The sequence below is a fragment of the Pholis gunnellus genome (assembly GCF_910591455.1).
Source record: "Pholis gunnellus genome assembly, chromosome: 17".
NCBI lineage: Eukaryota > Metazoa > Chordata > Actinopteri > Perciformes > Pholidae > Pholis > Pholis gunnellus.
In genome coordinates this window covers 365,324-386,227 of record NC_136544.1, presented here as the reverse complement: position 1 = coordinate 386,227, position 20,904 = coordinate 365,324, and the positions used below count along the sequence as shown (strand labels likewise).

Below are 20,904 nucleotides of genomic sequence, written 5' to 3'. Positions count from 1 at the left end.
CAAACCTCTGGCATGTATGCATAAAATAATGTAGCCTACCTAAACATGTATTCTTTTTGCACTTTGTCCAATATCCCTTCTATCCTGTTTATTAATTTATTCGGCCCTCAACGTAGTCCCAATTTTTAGTTTTGGCCCTCTCTGAGATTGAGTTTGACATCATGGCATATGCTGTATTATGCTAAAATGTGTCATTTTGTAACGTTTTTGGTTGTTGGTGTGCCGCGGGATCTTTTTAATGTAAAAAGTGTGCCGCGGCTCAGAAAAGGTTGAGAAACACTGGCCTAAGGCACCAGAACAGAGGAGCAGAAACGGAGACATGGAATGAAGGTTAACCATGCTGCAGTGATCAGCGGTGGTCGACAGAGGGGGACAGAGGTCAGTGGTTACTGCACCAACACCTGATACTCTTTACCCTGATGGATGTTTCAGCTCATCTCTATTCATTGTATTGTTTGTGAATTTACAAAACTTTTACACTAAAATAAAATAAGTTATACAACTTATTTTATATATATAAAAAAATAATAATAATAAGTTATACAACTTATTTTATTTTTCATATTTTATTATCGTTGTTGTTATCATTATTTTTTTTGTATTTGTCAAGGATTTATGTGTTTATGCTGGGACAACATTCCAAGAACATTTTTGTTGATTTCCTGATTTGTTCTGTTAAAAAAAAGGAAGTGGGGAAAAGAACAGAAAGAAAGAACAAGGAAGCTTATTGCAACTGGGATTTCCTACATTATTAATGTTTCTCATATATTTGACTCCTCTCGCTCTCTCTCTCTCTCACTCACTCACTCACTCACTCACACAATTGTTTCTGTCATTGAGGACGACATTGTATTCACTTACATTAATAACTGATGAGAATTACCCTGACCGTAACCCTTACCGCAACCTTAAACCAAGTTTAACCCTAAAATATAGCATGAAGCTAACGTTAAACACTAGCCACCCTGACCTTAACCCACAACCTTCTAAGTCTTGATCCTGAAATATAGCGCTATGCTAACGTTAAACATTTGCCAGCTAACTTATAATCTGTTTGAAAAGGGAAAGATTTTACTACTATCTCTACCAAAAAGTGTAAGGCTGTGTGTTCTCCCAACCGCTCATTTTAAAATCGCCTCAATGTGACATACAAGTAGACAGACAGAGCAGCATAGACATATCAGTGACAGACGGGTACTTAATAATATCTCTCGCTGCATCTTTGTACGTGTGTGTGTGTGTGTTAGTTATACTGTCAACTGTAAGGGTTGTATGACAGAATTAAAAGGTTTTAAATTGGGGGTTAACACACACAAAGACACTTATACAGAAGCAAACACCAGCAGCCTCAGTGGTTTATATTCTAATAAGCATACTCATTAATGCATCGCTTAGCAACAGACGGTTGCCTAGCAACAACATTACCAGCCAGCGTGTTGGGTGTGTTCAAAAGTCACACTGTAGTAAAAGAAGAAAATGGGAGTGTATGTGTCGTGTGTGTGTGTGTGTGTGAATAATAATTCCACTGCCAGTCGGGGAAATTAAGCATTCTGCAGAATCAGCTATTTAAAAGCAGAATACTCTTAAAGTACGTAATTAAAACAAGCATGGTCATGCACACACACACACACACACACACACACACATAATAGCTGACTGTGCCTCTGTAAGAACCAGTGTAGATTCTAGCCCACAATTAAAATGATTAGGAAATAAAAGAATGTGTTTTTATTGATAAAAATCTTGGAACTACAGTTTTAATTATGTATTATAAACTGCTTAAAGCTAGTGTTAGGACTATAAAATAGTCATGATTCATCTCTAATATCTATTTTATATTGCTGTGAAAACATCTCCTTCAAACAACTGTATTCATTCAAGTTTTTCATCAGAACACAAGAACACATCATGATAACATTATAATTTACCTTCGCCCAACACAAATTTTTACTGAACAAAGCCTGAATGCATCATAATGTAACTGAATAGAACCTGTGTCCGTTAGCCATTAGCGGCGCTGCCACCGTGGGGCTGAGGCTCAGTGGTCCTTCAATCTGAAATTTTGCGGTTCGATTCCTGGCTCCTCCAGTCCATGCTGATGTGTCCTTGGGCAAGACACTCAACCCCAAATTGCTCCTGTAGTTCCTGCCATCAGTGTATGAATGGGTGTGAATGGGTTCTGACACGTAGTGTAAAAGCACTTTAAGTGGTACATTTACCGTTACTAGCTCTGCTCCTGTCAATTTCAACACAGATTTGTTGTTCACAATGTAGCATTATCAGGGATCTGCAAAAGCATTTAATGGCGATTTCATTATTGCAGATTTTTTACTGGATATTGGCCGATGACGATTGGCAGTAAAGCTTCATTTCACATTATGATGGTTAAACTGTGTAATGAATCCGCGGTGCACATGCTTTCCGAACCATGAGAGGGATCCGTACGAATCATGGATATTTTGTTCTCATGGTTGTACATAATTTCAGTCAATAAAGAGTTTTATTAAAGTGGTAAATTCGGTTGCTAACTGCTTGCTAACTGACAGATAGCAAGCTTGTTGGTAATGGGATAGTAATTTCAGTATTCAAAAGCTGTATGTGCCATCGACTCCTGTCTCATAGCTATTTTTAAACCATGCTTCTTTTGTTGACCAGTTAATACTCCAACACAGGTTGAATAAAAGTACTAATAAAACAAAAGCTAATAAGCTACGATAACTTTCTCTATTGTCAAAGGTCAGCGCTGTCCAGATGGTTTGTTACTGCTCTACAGCGTAAATTTGCGAGTCAAAGTTCCCCTGTCTGTAAGGCTGGGTACCTTTCTTAATAAGGTATCGGACGAAATTACCCAGTAAAGGGTAGTATCGAAACGTCTCCATCCAAACAATACCTGCATTCAATCCTTTTTGTGCCTCGAAAAAATAGTTTTTCACATTAAGTGTTCTTTTTATTCAATGCAACCTGTGATTGGCCCACTACCGCAGCAGCTACAACCGACACAGCCTGCACACGTGTGTGGCAAGCAGCTAGCTAACAGCGCTAACAGCAACAGTGCTGACGGAGCTAACAGTGTTGACTTGCGGGAGAACCAACAGGTGGGAGCTTCTGCGACAACGCAGTCCTGCCACTGTGGGTCGGGGGCCAGTGTTGTCAGCGGTAACCGCCATATGAGCACAGTGCAGTGTGGATTGGTTAGCCAGCGGGACACACAAAGAGCTTCCTTTCACATGATGGGTTTCTGCTGAAATACTATACTGGGGATCACTATCACGTAAGGTTACTGGTCATTTTTAAACCAAACCCAGGTCTCACCTCCCAGCGAATCTACTGCAAATCTAACACAATTAATTGATTTTGGCATTTTGTATGCAGGTATGACCAGGAATTTAAGATTATATCAGTCTGTTGATATTTTTGAAGTAATTACTGCTGACACGAGCACACTAAAAATACATTTTGTGCATTTAAAAATGTCCAACTTAGGCAGACCTGCCAAAAACCTGCGCTGCTAACCCTTCCACCTTACAGATCCAACTCAATTTGAGAGCCACAAAACTGCATCGGTTTTCACCGTGAGGGTCTCAATTTATTATTATTTTTACAAACAACAACGTAATAGTTTAACGATGTAAGATTCATCACATGTTCTTTACATAATGGCTTCAACAGTGGTATAGTTTGACATTTTTTGGGAAATTCATTTTCTTGCCAAGACTTCGATGAGAAGATTGAGACCACTCTCGTGCTGTCTGCACATTAAATATAAAGCTAGTGCCAGCAGGGGGTTATCTTAGCTTAGCATAAAGACTGAAAACGCGGGAACGCGAGGCAGGCTCCGTCCGAAGGTCACGAGGTTTGTCAAATTTGGGAAACGAAATAAATCTGGACGTGGGTAGTGAGAAAGAAGTGATCAATTTACCAGATCCCTGTTGCCCCCCTACTCATAGTTGCTTGAGACTCGAGGCTACATCAGATGCCACCAACATAACGCACCGGAGTCTATTAGTCGAGTGAAGGTGCTAGGTTTTTGACTCCAAGAAGGCATGGCATGAAAAATAAAGATATCTCTGGTTCCGCTGCATCAATTCTGAGGACCATAGGAGCTCTTAAAAATGATGAGCAGCAACAAGGGCGTCGCTGGGAGAACTAATTCTCCACAAAGACGTCACATCTTGGTTAAATCAACAATACCAGGAGGAGGTCAAACTGGTGCGGCAGCAAATAGCTTCGGCATGAGAGTATCGGCAGAGTTAAAGTGAGAACTCTTAAGGGTATTGTGGCACCTGTATGAATATGATTGGTCATTACTAATCAGCTGGAATGAAAACAATAAATTGTATTTATTTCTCTCTTTCTCCTTCCCCAGGGTGTGTTGACAGGAGGCGTCTGTGTGTTCGTGACTTGTCATCGTGAGCAAACATGTTCCGAAACAGCCTGAAGATGTTGCTGGGAGGCAAAACCCGCAAGAACAACGTTGGTCAGTACTCTTCATTTGTCATTATGTATGTAGTGGACCCCGTCACAGTCATGTCAGAAGGGTGTTTTACAGAAATGCACCTCTATTCTGATCTCTAGTTGGCAGTTTGCAGATATGTTCTTCTGGTGGTTTCCAGGATTTCATACGACGATGTCTTTCAATCTCCAAATTCTCTTTGATTCCCTCTCTCTTTCAACAGGCGGCAGTGGCATAGAGTCAGAGGGGTCAGAGGTCAGGATGATGGAGGGATTCAGCCGCTCGCTCCCCTCTTCTCCCCTCCTCAACCTTCGTCTGGTAAAAAGAGCTGGTAGGAGCATCTATCTTATCTGAGTTCATCTATCACTTACAAGAGTCCAAAATGGGAATACACATTGACACAAGACAAACAACACAGCATGCTCATCAAACAGAGGGAGAAACGGATCTCCAGCTGAACTGTTGTGTAGCTATGACGCTAACATTAGCAGAACAAACATGGCTGCGTGCCAGTGTCACACATGGATGTGTAAAGACAACTGGATACAGCGTGAGAGGCGGAAACCTGGTTCATTCCTATGAAAGTTGCTCAGTGGGGCATGAGTCCAAAAAAATGTCCTGGGTGTGTAATAACCCGGATCTTCCAGCAATCCTCTGCACCCATTGGCCCCCAGAGCAAGCGCATTAGCATTACCTTTAAACTTGCCTCCCAACTGAGGATGGATAATTACTCTGGATTCGGCTATTATTGAATTTTACAGCATTTCGAACCTGATGATTTAAACAAGGGCTGTTTAAGCGTCCGTAATGAAGAGTTGGTTTATCTGGAGAAAAGAATATTTGCTGACTTTCAGACGTCTCTTTCTCAATGCAAGTATATGGGGGGAAAGTCTTTTTGGGCTGATCATGTGATCCTACATAAATACACTATTTCCGTGCCAATGTTTGGATTGGTTTCGGTAATTTTACACGAGAGATTTCCTGTATTTTCTCCGTTCTTCTCGCTGGTTTAAAGTGGGTGGGCTCAGTTGCGAAAAAGGTGATGTCACGCATTTCTCTGCACCAATCAGGATACGAGCTGTGGTTACACCAAACGCAAAGCAAATGTTTTGCCTTGCATTACTCGCGCGAGTCTGACTTCCTTTATCATTTATATATTTTTAGTTTTATTTGTTTCACCCACACTAGAAACCCTGCAGTATGACCCTAAAATAAACAGATGTTTGCTGTGATTTCATTGCAGTTAACGGATAAAAAGGATGACAAAATAACTACAAAATGATGCTGGTTTATAAAAAGTCTGACTTAATGCTTTTTCAGGTTCGTCCGCAAGACGACACGCAAACAACTGTTAAAATGCTGGTTTTCTGAATGGAGTTCGGATGGATCAGAGCTAGGCTAGGCTAACGTTGTAGCTGTTCCATCGACACTCAAAATCACGACATTTTGGCTTAAATACGGCAGCAACATTATTGTTTCTACAATTTAGACAATCTGTGGTTTATGCACGTACATTCCATGTGAATAGATTGTAAAACAATGAAATGTGATTTTTACTGGTGAGGATAAGACGAACCTTTACACCGAGTTTTGTACAATATTCTATGAATAGAAGTAAATGTTCCCGCTTTTGCGTCGCTTCATTCGCAAATTGGAAAGAGAGCAAGAGAGAATCAAGGAGAAACCACAACCAGGGCTAGAATAGTTTCTTTTTGTCTCCCTTTCTGTCACACACACACACACACACATACACAGCTGTGACCTGTTACACTGTGTCTGGCAGCAGAGGGGGGGGTGACCTTTGACCCTGCATTTGATCGTCCCTCTGTGCCTTAGTGAGAGAAAACACAGAGTGTAACCCAAGCCTCTACCAACCTCTCCTCCTCTTCCTCCTCCTCCTCACGGTTGATCTGACACTTCTCCTAAACATAACCATGTGGAGTCTCTCCGACCCTCTTTCTGTGTCTCGCGCTCTTTCAAAACAGGAACGCTATGAGCCGAGGCAACTTCCCTAAAGTCAGCACACCATGCCCACATACACACACACACATGCGCTCTGATTTCAGTTTATTTCTCTTCACCCCTTTACCTCTTCTCTGTGTTTTTGAACTCCCTCCTCCATTTTGTCTTCCTTCTCCTGACTCCTGTCATTGCTGTAACTGCACATCTGATTGAGTTAAGACCTGAATCTGACTTTTTGACATCTGATTTTCTATATGAAGAATTCTTATTATAGAGCAGCATTAGCATTCATTTAGAGTCATGTTTCTGGCCATCTGGTGAAGTCCAATATTTGATGAGGAAGTCTCTTAAAACATTCGCTCTAATGACCATCAGGGGGCAACTCCTCTGGAAGTCTGATTGTATAGAAGTCTATGAGAAAATGACTCTACTTCTTTCTTGATTTATTACCTCAGTAAACATTGTAAACATGAGTTTATGGTCTCAATCTCTAATTTCAAGCCTTCTTCAATACAGCATGATGTTCATTTAGTAAATGATGGTCCATTTAAAGTCAAATGGATCTTAAAGCAGGGTATGCTTTAGGGCGGGCCACCTTTTGATTGACAGGTCGCTATCACAGCGTTGTCCGGTCTGGGAGATGTCCGTGTTTCCGTCTTAGAAGTTTAACCCCTTTCAGTCGTGTTTTTAGTTCATGAAAGTCAATTGTAACAAATTGGTCACCTGAAAATGTCTTATTCAGCGTTCGGTTGTACCTGGCTCCACCCTCTCTCTTCACTTCTGGTTGCAAAAAACCAAGATGGCAAAGGCCAAAAACCAACATGGTGAAGGCCAAAAACAAAAACCAACATGGTGAAGGTCAAAAACAAAAACCAACATGGTGAAGGCCAAAAACCAACATTGCGTCGACCAAAATTCAAACCAGCAGTCTGCAAACCAATGGGTGACGTCACGGTGACTACGTCCACCTCTCGTATACAGTCAACGGTTACGCAATTTGTCAGCCAGCCTGAAAACTTGAAACCTTTGCACAACTGCACCTCTCCTGTTACTGCTCTCTGCTTTTGTTGGCCAGATTTGTTTCTGCCCCCCTCACTTATCTGTTTTTCAAGGACAGCAGGATGACTGTAAATCTTAGTCCAACTCTTTTTTTCAACTTTTCACCCTTACCCCATCTTTCTACCTTTCCTCTTGTTATTGAAAAAGGTTTTTCTGTTGGTTGAAAACAACTCTGATTTTATAACACATTTTTCTTGGAGCAGATTTTTATCCAGCAACATGTTGTTTAATTCAATCTGACTCTTTGTTCGAACTTTGCTTTCAACATTTTTCACATTTTCTGGGCTAAAGTGGATTACACCCTTCCATCGTCACTGTGATTTGTGGTCAGACGCTCCTCTGTTCTTGGAGGAGTTTAATTGCAGCATTTCTTTGGTCTGCCGAGTCTTCCTTCAGGGTTCTCTCTCCGGCTGTGTTTTTCCTCCGTTAGAAGAAAGAAGTCTGAGCTGTCTTCCCCAAGCTCTCCTCGCGCTCCTCGACATGTAACAGATTACTCTCCCTGTTCAGCTCCTCCTGCAGTCTTTCCCTTTCTCTCCTGTGTGTGTGTGTGTGTGGTTTCTTTTGGGTTGGAGGAGGGGAGGTTTTGATTTGCCCTGCAGTCGAACGAGGGAGGTCGTCTTTCAGACCAGATATGGAGGCTGAAAGGAAAACTCTTCACAACACTTGGAAACTTTACTTATTGTGCTCCTGATCGAAGAGGATATCAACTCGAGAGGAGATCTACTCTTTCCTTGTCATGCTTGAGAAGCTGGTTGCTCTTTTTCGCACGGTTTTGAGGAGGCTCTACCTGTGAATGAATTGCATGGATTGCTTTTTTCGGATACAAAGGACAAATAACCAGATGATTACATCGTCAGGATCTGCTGTGTTTGAGTTTAAAAGCGTGTGGATTCTGGTTTCACCTCTGAAAGTAACAACATACCTTCACTGAACATATGAGGAGTTTGGCTTTCTACCACAGCATTCACATGTTTGACTATCCTGCTTACTAACGGCATTCTGCTGCAGAATTTAGAGAACTTCTTGTGTTTTTTTTCTTCTCCTGAAGAGTCTATTCCTCCTCTTATCTCATCATTCACCCTTCATCTTCCTCTCCTTTGTGTGCTTTGGAGAAGGAGGAGCTCGGGACCAAAAAGAAGATATTGACTTGTTTTTTGGGGGGTAAAAACAGCCCTTTTGATTTGTTGACTCCGTCCTCTACATGGAACCACTCTGAACCAATCAGAACCCCACCGCCAGCCAGCGATGGACTGCACGGCGGCTATTCTGAAAGCGTGCGCTCGCTCCAGGACCAAGTGGTGTCGGCATGAGCGGTCTTCCGTCCTTCGACCGGGGAGACCGGCGGGCGGCTGTGGCGGGGACGTTACGGCGGCGATGGTCGTCGGCCGCGCCTCTTCCCTCCTGCGGCGCTTGCTGTTTCACGCCTGCTGTTGTCTGTCCCACGAGGACGTCCCTGACCGATGTCGGGAACGGTACGATCGTCCCGGTGGTGCACAGAGAGGAGGAAGAAGTGTGGAAGAAGGTGAGAGTGAAGAACTCTCTCTCTCTCGATGTTCTTGTTTCAAGCAGACGGCTTTCCACCAGGGTCAAAACTTACTATATTACTGTCAGTATTTTTCATATTTGCTAATGATATTAAATTATATTTAGGGTTGTATATTTCAGGGAAATGTGTGTTGTGAGTGTGGACAGTGAGAATCCAGAGAAAGTGGATGTCCGTTGTTAGCCTATGTTTCATTGTTGTTCATTGCCAATGTAATTTTTCACAAACCGTGTTTCCATTTCCATTTTGAAGTATTGCAATTCGATAAAAAAAGAGGCGATGTTTTGAATGGATTATTGCCTATATCGCCATTACAGAATACATTCTAATGTAGCAAACATCTAACTCACATGACCGAGCAGCTGTTTCTGCTGCCGCGTCTTGTCACATATTCCCATAACGCGCAAATGTCTTCGTCTCCGGACATCATCAGTGGTGTATAAAGTACCCAAAAGCCATACTTGAGTAAAAGTAAAGATACCTTACCGAAAAATGACTCCAGTAAAAGTGAAAGTCACCTATTAGAATACTACTTGAGTAAAAGTCTTAAAGTATCTGATATTTACTGTACTTAAGTATCAAAAGTAATTGTCTGATATTAAATGTACTTAAGTATTGAAAGTAAAAGTACAAGTAATGCTGTTAACAAAAAAGCAAAGCGTCAGAATTTTGAGAATTATGAAGTTTATTCTTTTAAGTGCTGTGGCCACCATGACCAAGGACAAGGAGTTGTGTTGAAAATAATTGGGTTGGCTGTGATCCATCCAGGAGCAACAATGTTCAACATAATATATTGTACATAAGTATACTTTTGCATCTACTATGAACTTATCATCACAATTCTCCGAAAAGCAATATGACACTATGAAGGAGTGGTAACAGTGTGTTTATAAGTATGCTCATTCTGACTAGAGGATGTAGAGGGCAAATGCATAATATTGTGTTCAGCAAAAAATATCAACTTGATGCATCAGGTCAGTGTTTTGAGAAAGGACACCTGCCTTGTAAACTCCTATGAGCCTGATTTGAACACAACAGGCAAAGGTTTTGCTCAAGCTGAATCTGCAATTGGGTGACTGCTACCATCATAACTCGATCTGATCATCCACAAAATGACTCAAATATCAAAACATGATCAATACTAAAGTACTACAAATCGTAATGCGGCGCTCTCGCGGCTCCTGTCAATCCTATGGTGTGGTGGCTAGCTAACGTTAAGTTAGCTAACGTTAGCCAACTAGTGCTGCAATGATTATAGCTAAGATGACTCAAATCAACAACATCTCACAACTGTCAACACTTCCTCAGCTCACTAACTCGCTAGCGATCTGTCTACTACACTAATTGTCTCATTTGATTTACAATAGCTAGCGAACGTTAGCCTAACATACACCATGTATAGCTAAATTAGAAGATCAGACACCTGTCTCCCCCGCCAAAGATATACTCCAATCCTGTGGGAAACACTGCTAGATGTCTTAACAGGTTTATGATAATTATGATAACTAAACATTAACGTTGCGGTTCATGGGATTCATCTTAATTTACCTCAATGTGTTTCCTGAGGTTGGATGGGGAGTTTTTGAATGTCAATAGTTCAGTAGCTTTGGTAAGAGACACTTCATCTGGTACGAAGAATCTTTCACTCGAACATAAGAAAACATTTTTCGCAAATATGGCCACGGTGTTGGTCTTCGTCACCACCGTCATTTGTTGCGGGAGCAGCAGGTGCTTCCATTTCTGCTTCCATCATGAAATCAGTCATCGTAGAGTGGAATTCTACTCATGTAGTCGCTCGCTAGCGAGCATCCTGGGCATCACTGGGAATCAAAAAACCGCGGCTTTGAGAGCACTTGTTTGCAGTTGCGCATTAACGTGATTAACCAATGATTTACCTTGCAAGCTAGGACCACTGATTCGCCAAACCTGCTCCCTTGCAGTCTGTGTTCCACCACAGTCCCCGACGTTGGTCTCATGATTCATTTTTTTTCTAAAGATAGATTTTATTTTGTAGTGAGTAACGAAGGTTTCAAGGGAAATGTATCGGAGTCAAAGTATCAGTTTTCTTTGCAAAATGTAGTGAAGTAAAAGTGAAAGTAAACAGAAATATAAATAGAAAAGTAAAGTACAGATATCCAAAAAAACCACTTAAGTACAGTAACGAAGTATTACTATACACCACTGGACATCATGAAACATGGCCAATACTAGCTGACATGAATAAAACTTGCCCAATGGAAACAAATCCCTAAAGACCTCTCTCCATTTTTCTCTCGTAGATGGTTAGATGGCCGAGGCGACTCTTTTGGTTTCCGCTTGACAACTTCTACTTCTTCTACTCTGTTCACTGGCAGATTATAGCCAAGCGTAGCCTAAAGCCCCATCCTCTGACCAAACTACGCTGTAGCTGAGTTTATTCGCTCCAAACCAGCTGATGGAAACGCGCCTAACTCACATTCCTTTTTTGAGTCATTTCAAAAGTTGGTTTAAAATTTGTTTCACAATTAAATGGAAATACGTCTATAGAGGGGTTCTTCCATCAGTCTCCCTGAATAGCTGAAACATTCCCCGCGAGAAACAACTACTGGCACCACAAGGACCAAAATCCTAACAAAATGCCTGTTTGCTAGCTACAGCATGTCATGTCAGCATATCAAAGGATTATTTTAGCATGGATGATGAAGTTAGTCATTAGCATGCTAATGAAAGCTATGTATAAGCAAGTTACAGTAGTTGGCTTACGCACTTGCAAACATTATACTGCATAGCTTTCTGATGTATCCACATTCCACTATAACACAAGTCACTTACTGTCAAAATGCGTTAGCTTAATTTACAAAATGGTTACTTGTCCAGGCAGTCAATGTGGTTGTTGAACAATTTTGTATCAGCCTGGTCATGCCAGAAAAGTGCCACAGACAAATTTATCCACGCTTGGTGAGGTATGAAATACTTGCAGCACTAGTTGGTGAACTACGGTAGCTGGCGAGCAAACAGCTAACATGCTAGCCAGCTGTCAGTCACAAGTTCTCTGATTTTCTTTGTTTTCTCTACTGGGCTGTTTACTGCCCCCTGACATTTTGCTCTCAGGATGGTTCTCAGGAAGCTCTCTGAGCTAGCAAGCGTTCCGACTGTTAGCAAGATAGTTAGCTGTCAGCATTAAGTGCTATGAAGACACTTTGCTGTTGGTCATTGGTTTGCAGGACAAAGTTTACTTGTTTAACTTGACGTAAAAATATCCACTTAGTTAGCAAGTCCACTAATTGTGACAGTTACATTGGCATTGATGTATTTCTCTGCAAATGTTAGCTGTTTTAAATGCTAGTGGGCTGATTTATTATCAGAGGTCTGACAATTCTGTAGCTGTAGTTAAAAAACAGCTGTAAACACACCAGTACTTATACTCTGTATAGATTTTCATTAATTACATTACACAAAACTATAATTTGTCTTCTTCTAATTTCACATCAAAGTCAAAACAGTGTTAAGGCTACCACCAAAGTCAACCAGCTTTTATAGAGATCCTACCTGTTCATAGTCCGACTTGGGTGGCCTTCATTGCCACCAAGGAATTTCCAAGTGTCAGGTTGCTTGAAGGAAACAAAATTGCCTATCTTGCCTAGTTGTTATCGGCGACAGTTGTCCTTGTCTTAGATGCTGTATACATCTTCAATAGCTCTGAGGAGGTACCGTGTCCCACGGAAAACCAGATATAAGGTTTGATATTCTTGCCTTTACTTCAATCGATTATTCATAAAAATGTGTTGTTTTAACATCAAATACAGAAACATGAAACTAAAGAGAAACGTGATTCAATCAAAACACAGTGGCATACTGTAGGTTTCTGAGTGTAGCAAAACAAGGAACAGAATGAAAGTTTGTCAAAGTTTGAAGACAAACTGAGCGTCTTTGTTGCTGTAAACAATGCTTTGCATCCTCGTGAAATATATGGTGCAGGAAGCTTGGGGACTTAGCTATTACTTAAATGGCAGGATGAGTAGAATTTGTCGGTTGGGGTCAACTAACCCGAGATTCACTCGTTTTGGATCGAGACTTGTCTGCTTGGCATTTTCGAATCTACCTGACCCGTTATGAGAGCCAATAAGCTTCGCCCAACCCACAAAAATATGTTTGTTTGTAACTGTGTTATTAATAACCTACTCTGAATGCTGCTTTGTCACTTTTTGACCCACCCGCCAAAACCTGTGATATTAGGTAAGTGGTATCTTTCGGCAGCCAGTCGGCTTTAGTGGGTGAGTCAAGCTAGCTAGCAGGTCTAGCTTCACTCACCTTTTCTCCATGCTGTCTAAGGTCAGCGCTTCAGCTCACCATTGGCAAACAAATTCATAAGCAAATTCACAGAATCCTGAATCAGAGTTTATTTTAGAGCATTTTTTTGATAATTTTTTTAGCTGGTTTTAGAGTCGCGACCACATCTGCCATTTTTGTTATTCAAAACCACTTAAGTGTGTCACAAACAACACATTTCTTTGTTACATACCATTGTCCCTCCCATCTATCACGCTTTCACTCGGTTGTGCTCCTTTGTGGTGCTTTTTCCTACTCGACTGTCTTCAGAGCTGAAAACAACCAGAGATAAAGGCAGCATCGAGGCAGCCACACTTGAAACGAACAAGGTTGTTCAACGTGTTCTCCAACCATGTCTGAAAACCAAAGTGTATATAGCTGTTCAGAATGGCCAAACTAAATGGCATAGAGAATGAAGAGACGTGATAATCAGATATAGGGATGAAAGAAGGAAGGAAGGACAGAGGGATCAGAAGCTACAGTAGTTAAAGAGACAGAAATGTTAAAGTCTCCGCTCTCCATATCTGATCTTTCCATTTTATTTTTCTTCTTCTTCTTCTAAAAATGACTCACAAACCCTGTTATTGGCTAACCACACACACGTGCATGTATGTGCATGTGTGCACACAGTGTGCTCCTCAGTGTGTTTTGTGTTTGGTTGGTTTTATTTTCAGTGTGTGTGTGTGTCTGTTTTTCTAGTATTTAATCCTACAGTCAGCAATTTATAGCTGTAATTACAGACTGTTAGAGAAAGAGACAGAGTACGAGCTTTCATGCTGTGGGTTACAGCCTTGTGTGTGTGTGTGTGTGTCTATTCTTGGCAAATATGTCATAATAGTGAATATGTTAATGTGGAGATCAATTACTGTTCCCCACAAAATCTTCCCTGTGGGATTTGCGTTCATGGTTTTTATGTGTTTTAAGTTATTTTTACATTTTGTATATATATATATATGTATATGTATATGTAATGTAGGCAGAGCGTACTCTCACTGAGGTCTCTACTTTTTGGGTTGTTCCAGTGGTCAAGTCTGCATTTCTGTCAGTGTGTTTCCACCACTGCAAATTCAATTTGTGTGGCTTCATTTCTATTTGTACTTGGCAGCAAGGCCTTTTTGGGCCGTAATACAAAGCTGGTATTAAAGGGATAGTGCACTTAAACGTTAAATGACAAGATTGATGCTGCTCTCGATGTCTGCGTGATGAATATGATGCCGCAGCTGGTTAGCTTAGCATAGCATAAAGACTGGAAACAAAGTCGATGAGTCAAATACTCCGGAGGTGGCCACTCAGTTGACTGGAGAGTCTCCAAGGTCCGCCCCTTTTACCGTTTACCAAGTTGATCTAGAGCTGGTGACTTTCTACCGCCTCGGAGGAAATGCGCCCACTATGTGCGCTACATGAAAAAAAGAGAAAGAAATGTTGTGTCTTTGTATTGAACAGCCAAATCCAATTTGACACAAACCTTTCTAAATCAGGTACGGACCTGGTGCAATTGTGTTGAAGAAAGACCCTATAAAAAAAGCTTTTCTTCACTCTCTCCAGGTGAGGAGCAGGAATTGGGACCCCCACCCTCAGTAGACGAGGCGGCTGATGCTCTGATGACCAGACTGGGCTTCCTGCTGGGGGAAAAGTTAGTCGGCGGAGAGCCGGGGTCCTCTTACCACGCCCAGGATGATGAACAGGTAATCAAGTCATACACGGATGCACACTTACACACATCTAGGTTGTTTTTAGTCCTGCTTTACCTGTACAACAAGTTTAAACAGAAAAGGTTCTGTGCCCTGTAGCAAATTCACATTTTAGAAGTAATTTCAACCATATTGTAATTTTTGGAGGTGTTGTATTGCTTAATGTAAGTTTGTTTGTTTGTTTGTTTATTTATTTATTTATTTATTTATTTTGCAAAGTAAAGTGTTCCTGTTATTTTTTCCGTTCCCTTCACAAACTGTAACCAAATAAATATACAGTATGTACCAGAGATATTCCCAAAATCTGAATTGAGTATTTGGCAAAGGACAAATAATAATAATGTTAAAGCATATTTAATATCCTTAACTTAAAACTCACTTTTTCCAGCTTTAATTTAACAAGAAATGTCAATCCTGTCTTTTTCACCTTAGTTATTCATATTAGTTATTTTAATAGGTAGAAGTAATTTTTTATAACATTGATATGCAAAGTAATTCGGAATTGTGACTGTCAAATGTACTCAAGTACCTTAACATTTTACTACAATACATTACTCTAGTAGATGCAGGTAGTTCCTTTCCACCACAAAGAGTCAGTACAAATAGCAATTAGTCTTTTGCAAAACTGATGTGATCTGTATGTTAGATACTGTATCTAAGATACTCATTATACTGCATGAATATATTGTTTGTACATTTCTTAGCACATAACTTGAATATCAAGTAAAATGTTTATTTGTTCTTTAAATTGCATATTTTGTCCTTCTGTTTCTGTCTCTTTTAAATTGAAATTTAAAAATGCTTTTTCTGTGTACATGACTAAAGACATTGTTCCATATACAAACTGTATACATACAAGAAAGTGAGGATGAAACCTCATCTTTTCCCCCCACAGAGGATCTCTCCTTCCTCCAGTCTGGCCAGTAGCAGCACCTCCCCTTGCTCCACACTGCAGCCTCCTGCAGTAGGGGAGGGAAACAACAACGACAAGCACGCCTCCTCCAACCACGCCTCCGTCACCTCCCCCACCTCAACACTGGAGAGCAGAGACAGCGGCATCATAGGTGACATGCCGTAGATACAGCTTCTTCTTAAAAAAAAACTTCCATTGCTAAATTATTCACTTTTTCTGTCTTTCTCTCACTCTCTCTTTCAGCCACGTTGACCAGCTATTCTGCTGAGTCGGCAGCAGAGCGGGACGACAGCAGCAAGTACCCTGTGGACGGTTACCGCGGCAGCAGCCTGAATCTCTGGCAGCAAGGGGGCCGGCCGGTGGTGGCCTCCAACTCCTCTTCCTGTATGGTAGCAGGAGGAAGCGTGAATGACGGCTTCCTGTACAGGGTGGAGGACATCATGGCCGCCTCCACTTACAGCCTCAACAAACTCCACCCAGACCGAGGCCCTGGCTCCGCCCGCTCGTCAGGCTCCACCCACTCCATCCCTCTCTACCTTATGCCCCGCCCTAATTCAGTTGCTGGTAAGATTTCAAATGGATGACGCATAGAAATAGAATTAGACAAAAGAGCTCATTCCCATTTATGTCAACGTAGCAGTTTGGTCAGAGGGGGCCATTATTATGTGTAATGTTGCCATTTTGACTGTTGGACTGTTGTTGAGGTGAGGTTTTGCAGTAACAACTAAAACGAGCAGTGCAGTAGTACTGTTACAAAGCATAGGAAAGCTAATTTCTACTGACAGATGAGTGACAACTAGCTAACTAGTGGACAGCTGGCTAGCTAGCTAGCTCGCCGATTCTGCCCTACTTATTTATTGCTACACTGGTTACAGAAAATGAGCCGAACAGTAGACTTGTGGCTAGCGGCAGTGCCGGGTCTAAAGGGCCTTTTTACACAGGACGCAGTTTGAGCTGCACTCGCGCTTGACTTGACGCAGCGAGATACACGTCGTATGTCACAATATAGAAGCTAAAGATACCCTATCTTCTCTTACCGCAGCAGCTACAGGCCACACAGCTGGAATTGCCTGCATACGGCTCTCAAGGTGGAGATGTCTGAGCCGGTGGCTAGCAGCTAACGGTCTTAACAGTGCTGACAACACTAACAGTGCTGACAGAGCTATCAGTAAGCTGAGGGGAAACCGGAGGGTGGGTTTTACAGGCATCTGGCTGGACGTGGTAATGTCTGTATGAGCACTGTGCAGAGCGGCGGCGATTAGCTAGCCAGTGGGGCACACACCCAGCTTCCATTCACATGATTGGTATCAAATGAAGTACTCTATTGTTATCGGTATCACTTTACTGGTATTAGTACTGGCATCGTAATTTTTTGAAACGATACCCAGCCTGTTTTTCACATACTTGACCTATCTGTAGTTTTCTTTCCTTTTAGCTTTAGCAACACATACAGCTCTGTTCCTAATGAGACAAAAGAGCACAGATATCCCAGATTTATTTTCTATATTCACCCTAACCTTAAAGGAATAGTTCAACCTTTTTGAAATACACTTATTTGGTGCTGCAGTCAAGACGTGGTTAGCCTAGCTTTGCATTAAGACTGGAAGCAGGGGGAAACAGTAAGCCTGGCTCTGTTCAGATTGCGTACTAACATCTCTAAAAATAATTATGAGCTCCTTGTTTGTAGGTTGTAATGTGCAGATACAAAACAACCAGGCTGAAAAACACAGACAGTGCCTCGGTAACGTGTTCAGAACTCATCCTCCCTTTCCTCTTTTTCCTCTCTCTGTGTCTCATAAAATCTAAAAAGGAAGGAAATGACATGTATGACGTTTCTCAAAACACACACACACACACACAAACACACACACACACATACCCACAGGATACAAGGCACAGCCTGCACTGACATTCTCTTTGGCTGTAGCGGATTGTAACTGGATTGAGTGGATCAAACTTTGGGTAGGTGTCTGTCTGTCTTTGTCTGGAGTCGAGACAACTCAAAGTTAACAATATTTATGCATGTTTTGTTAGATTTCAAATCAGTTGTGGTTGTAATGGAAATCACGACACAGTACTCCACAGGACAATGTCCTACAAATCCTGCCTGTCCCTCCCTTCACTAACGATAGATCAGAAAAGGAATACATTTCTTGTCTGCAATTTTTAGAACTCCTTCTAAAAATCCTTTCAGTGTCAAAACCCTATTTGTGTTTGTATTTAGATATTCGCTTGTTTTAAGTCTTCATGCAGTGGCTCCTACAGGTTGTGGTTTTATGTGACGAACTAGTCCGTCACATAACCCCCCCAGACAGAGTTGGATCATGGCATTGGGTCCGAGTATGTTCACACCTTGAAAGCTTACTGGTTAGTATACTGTATCTTTTTTTATGCACACACAAACAGCTACTTATCAGAAATGTTAGTTTATCTAATGGGATTAGGTAAATATATATAATATAATAATATTGGACGATTTATTATCACTCGTTTTTTTTCAGTATTGATATCAGTATCTGAAAATCTAGTACCGGTCATTCTTTATTAGTTTGAATTATTTTCTCCGCCAGGCATAAGCCTGTGGGAAGATCATGCGTGTGTGTGTGTCTGCCTGTCCAAGGCTAATCTCAAATACTACTGGACCCATCAGCCTAATATTTTTTTGTGCTCATTTCTAACTGTAGGCTCAAGGACCCTTCGTGGTTGCGGTGACTCACTCCTTATTGAAAACAATATTTTATTGACTGTTTGATACAGTTATTGACTCCTCGTAATCGGCCGATATGGGCGGCAAGTGATCAACAGCAGCTTCATTAGCAAAAAGCCTTTCTGGCAATCAGCTGGGCAAAGAAAATGCCTTAGCTAGGCAGTTTTAGCGCACGTTTTGATCTGTGTTGTCGCTCAAAAACTGACATCTATAGAAATGTTTTTTCTCAGTATGAAACGGAGCTTCTGCAGATGCTAATTTCTACAATATTCATGAGCTAAAGCAGCCATTGTTAGAGGAGAATAAGCCAGTCGGACAACTAAAGCTGTTAGTAATGCAGATGGAAAGTGAAAGGTGTGCTTGAATACCTATGTTGAATACACTTATTGTAAGTCGCTTTGGATAAAAGCGTCTGCTAAATGACTGTAATGTAAATGTAATGTAATGCAACAAATGTCAAATTTTACCCTGAATCTGAAAAATATCATATTTAAAATGTTAAAACTGAGTTGCACCAGCAAGCATTCATTTTTAACCCGATAAAATCGTGGTTTAAGTTTGAATTATGTTGCACAAAAATGTAAAACTATAGCCTAAAACTAGATTAAGGAAGTTAAAAACCTCTCTCTTTTTAAACCTCTTTTTTTAATAATAATAATAATTTTTTGTTTTTTCTCAAACCTAGATTAAATGTAATTCTGTTGCACCAAAGTTGGCATCGCACTGGTTCCCTTGACGAAAAGCCAATGGGATTTTTCCATTGGATTTTTGGAATATTACTGAAAATGTGTTTTATTCAGCAAGATATATGAACACCACATTTATGATGTTGTTAAGGCTAACTAGTCTACGTGATGGCGTTTTGTAGTCTCATTTAGCCACTTGTTAGCAACCACTCTTTAAAAAAACATGTAAAAGCTTCAAAATTCATGACGTATTTTATATCGTAGAACAAAACGTTAAAATCTCTTAAGCTTGTGTTTTTAGGTAGCTTGGACATTTTGTCCAACAAGATAAGATTTTTTTGTACTGATGATTCAACCAGAAGGTTTTTTTGCCCATCTAAAACTTTGTTTATGCAGAAAACAAACTTTCTCCATCATTCTCTCACTCCAGCCACCAGTTCTGCTCACCTTGAAGATCTAGCCTATCTGGATGAGCAGCAGAGACACGTCCCTTCAAGGACGTCCCTCAGGATGCCCAGGCAAAATTCTGGGAGTCGTAGTCAACAGGACCACAGAGGTAAACACACACACAAACAAACACATAAACACAAGAAAGCCATACTATTTTACAACCAGTATTACAATACTCCTCCTCGCCTCTTCTCCTGCAGTTTGTTTCACTCCCTCCCTCAACCTGAAGCCCCTCCACTTTGAGGTTCCGGGTCTCTCGTCTGCTTGGCTGTTCACCGGCAGGGAGTGGCTCTTCCAAGAAGTGGACGCTTGTCTCCGCAGTGGCGACCCGGCAACCAGTCGGGGCGTGGTGATCGTCGGCAACATGGGCTTCGGCAAAACGGCTATCGTCACCCGTCTGGTGGCGCTCAGTTGTCATGGAAACCGCATGTCGCCAACCGCCACCAGCAACCAGACCGCAGCTAAACGTAAGCAGAGAGAGAGTTTTTTTATATATATAGTGTTATATCAATCAAGCTACCCGTTATAAAGAATCATGTTATGTTAATTACATCGTCATATTGCTCATTACTAATGTAATATAAGTGTAGTAACATAATGACAAATGACATCGGTTTGGTTTAAGCTCGTACACCAGACCGGATCGTCAATACCGGAAATCTATCAAACTCTATTACCATCATCTTTTTAATATACTTTTTACAAAATACAATATTTACACCTGGTGGATACAGAAATATACAAGAGAATCATAAATTATCATGAATTTAAAACTCACAATATTAATATGTCTTACCAAATACAATCTTCCATCTTAATCAATCAATAGGTAAAAAGGTTTTATTTCCATTTTTTTCCAGTAGAAAACGGCAAATTATGTACGCTTTCAGCCGTACTTCTAAAATGTTGTTTTTCTTTTTAAACACAGTATACTCAGACTGTTTCATCTCATGACATTTATGAAGAATATTACCTAATTGAAGTCATTCTGAGGTTGACCTCAATGCATCACATTCATCCTTCAACTACAATAACTAACTGGCACTTTTACAATTGTTTGAAATTTGTTTTATGCACTAGTTAAATTATCATTAAAATGTCATTCCTATGAATAAAAATAAGATCCATTGCA

The 20,904-nt window shown here is 40.9% G+C and overlaps 1 protein-coding gene across 1 annotated transcript in view; it reads left to right on the top strand.

The window, feature by feature from the left end:
• The first annotated feature begins 4,692 nt into the window (after positions 1-4,692).
• The window catches only part of tanc2a (tetratricopeptide repeat, ankyrin repeat and coiled-coil containing 2a), a 36,249-nt gene continuing 20,037 nt past the window's right edge, over positions 4,693-20,904 (top strand). The window contains exons 1-6 of the mRNA XM_079177491.1: positions 4,693-4,784; positions 14,871-15,010; positions 15,912-16,080; positions 16,173-16,493; positions 19,753-19,878; positions 19,973-20,239. Coding sequence (XP_079033617.1) covers positions 4,715-4,784; positions 14,871-15,010; positions 15,912-16,080; positions 16,173-16,493; positions 19,753-19,878; positions 19,973-20,239 — 1,093 coding nt within the window. The 5' untranslated portion in view covers positions 4,693-4,714. The remainder of the gene's footprint in view (positions 4,785-14,870; positions 15,011-15,911; positions 16,081-16,172; positions 16,494-19,752; positions 19,879-19,972; positions 20,240-20,904) is intronic.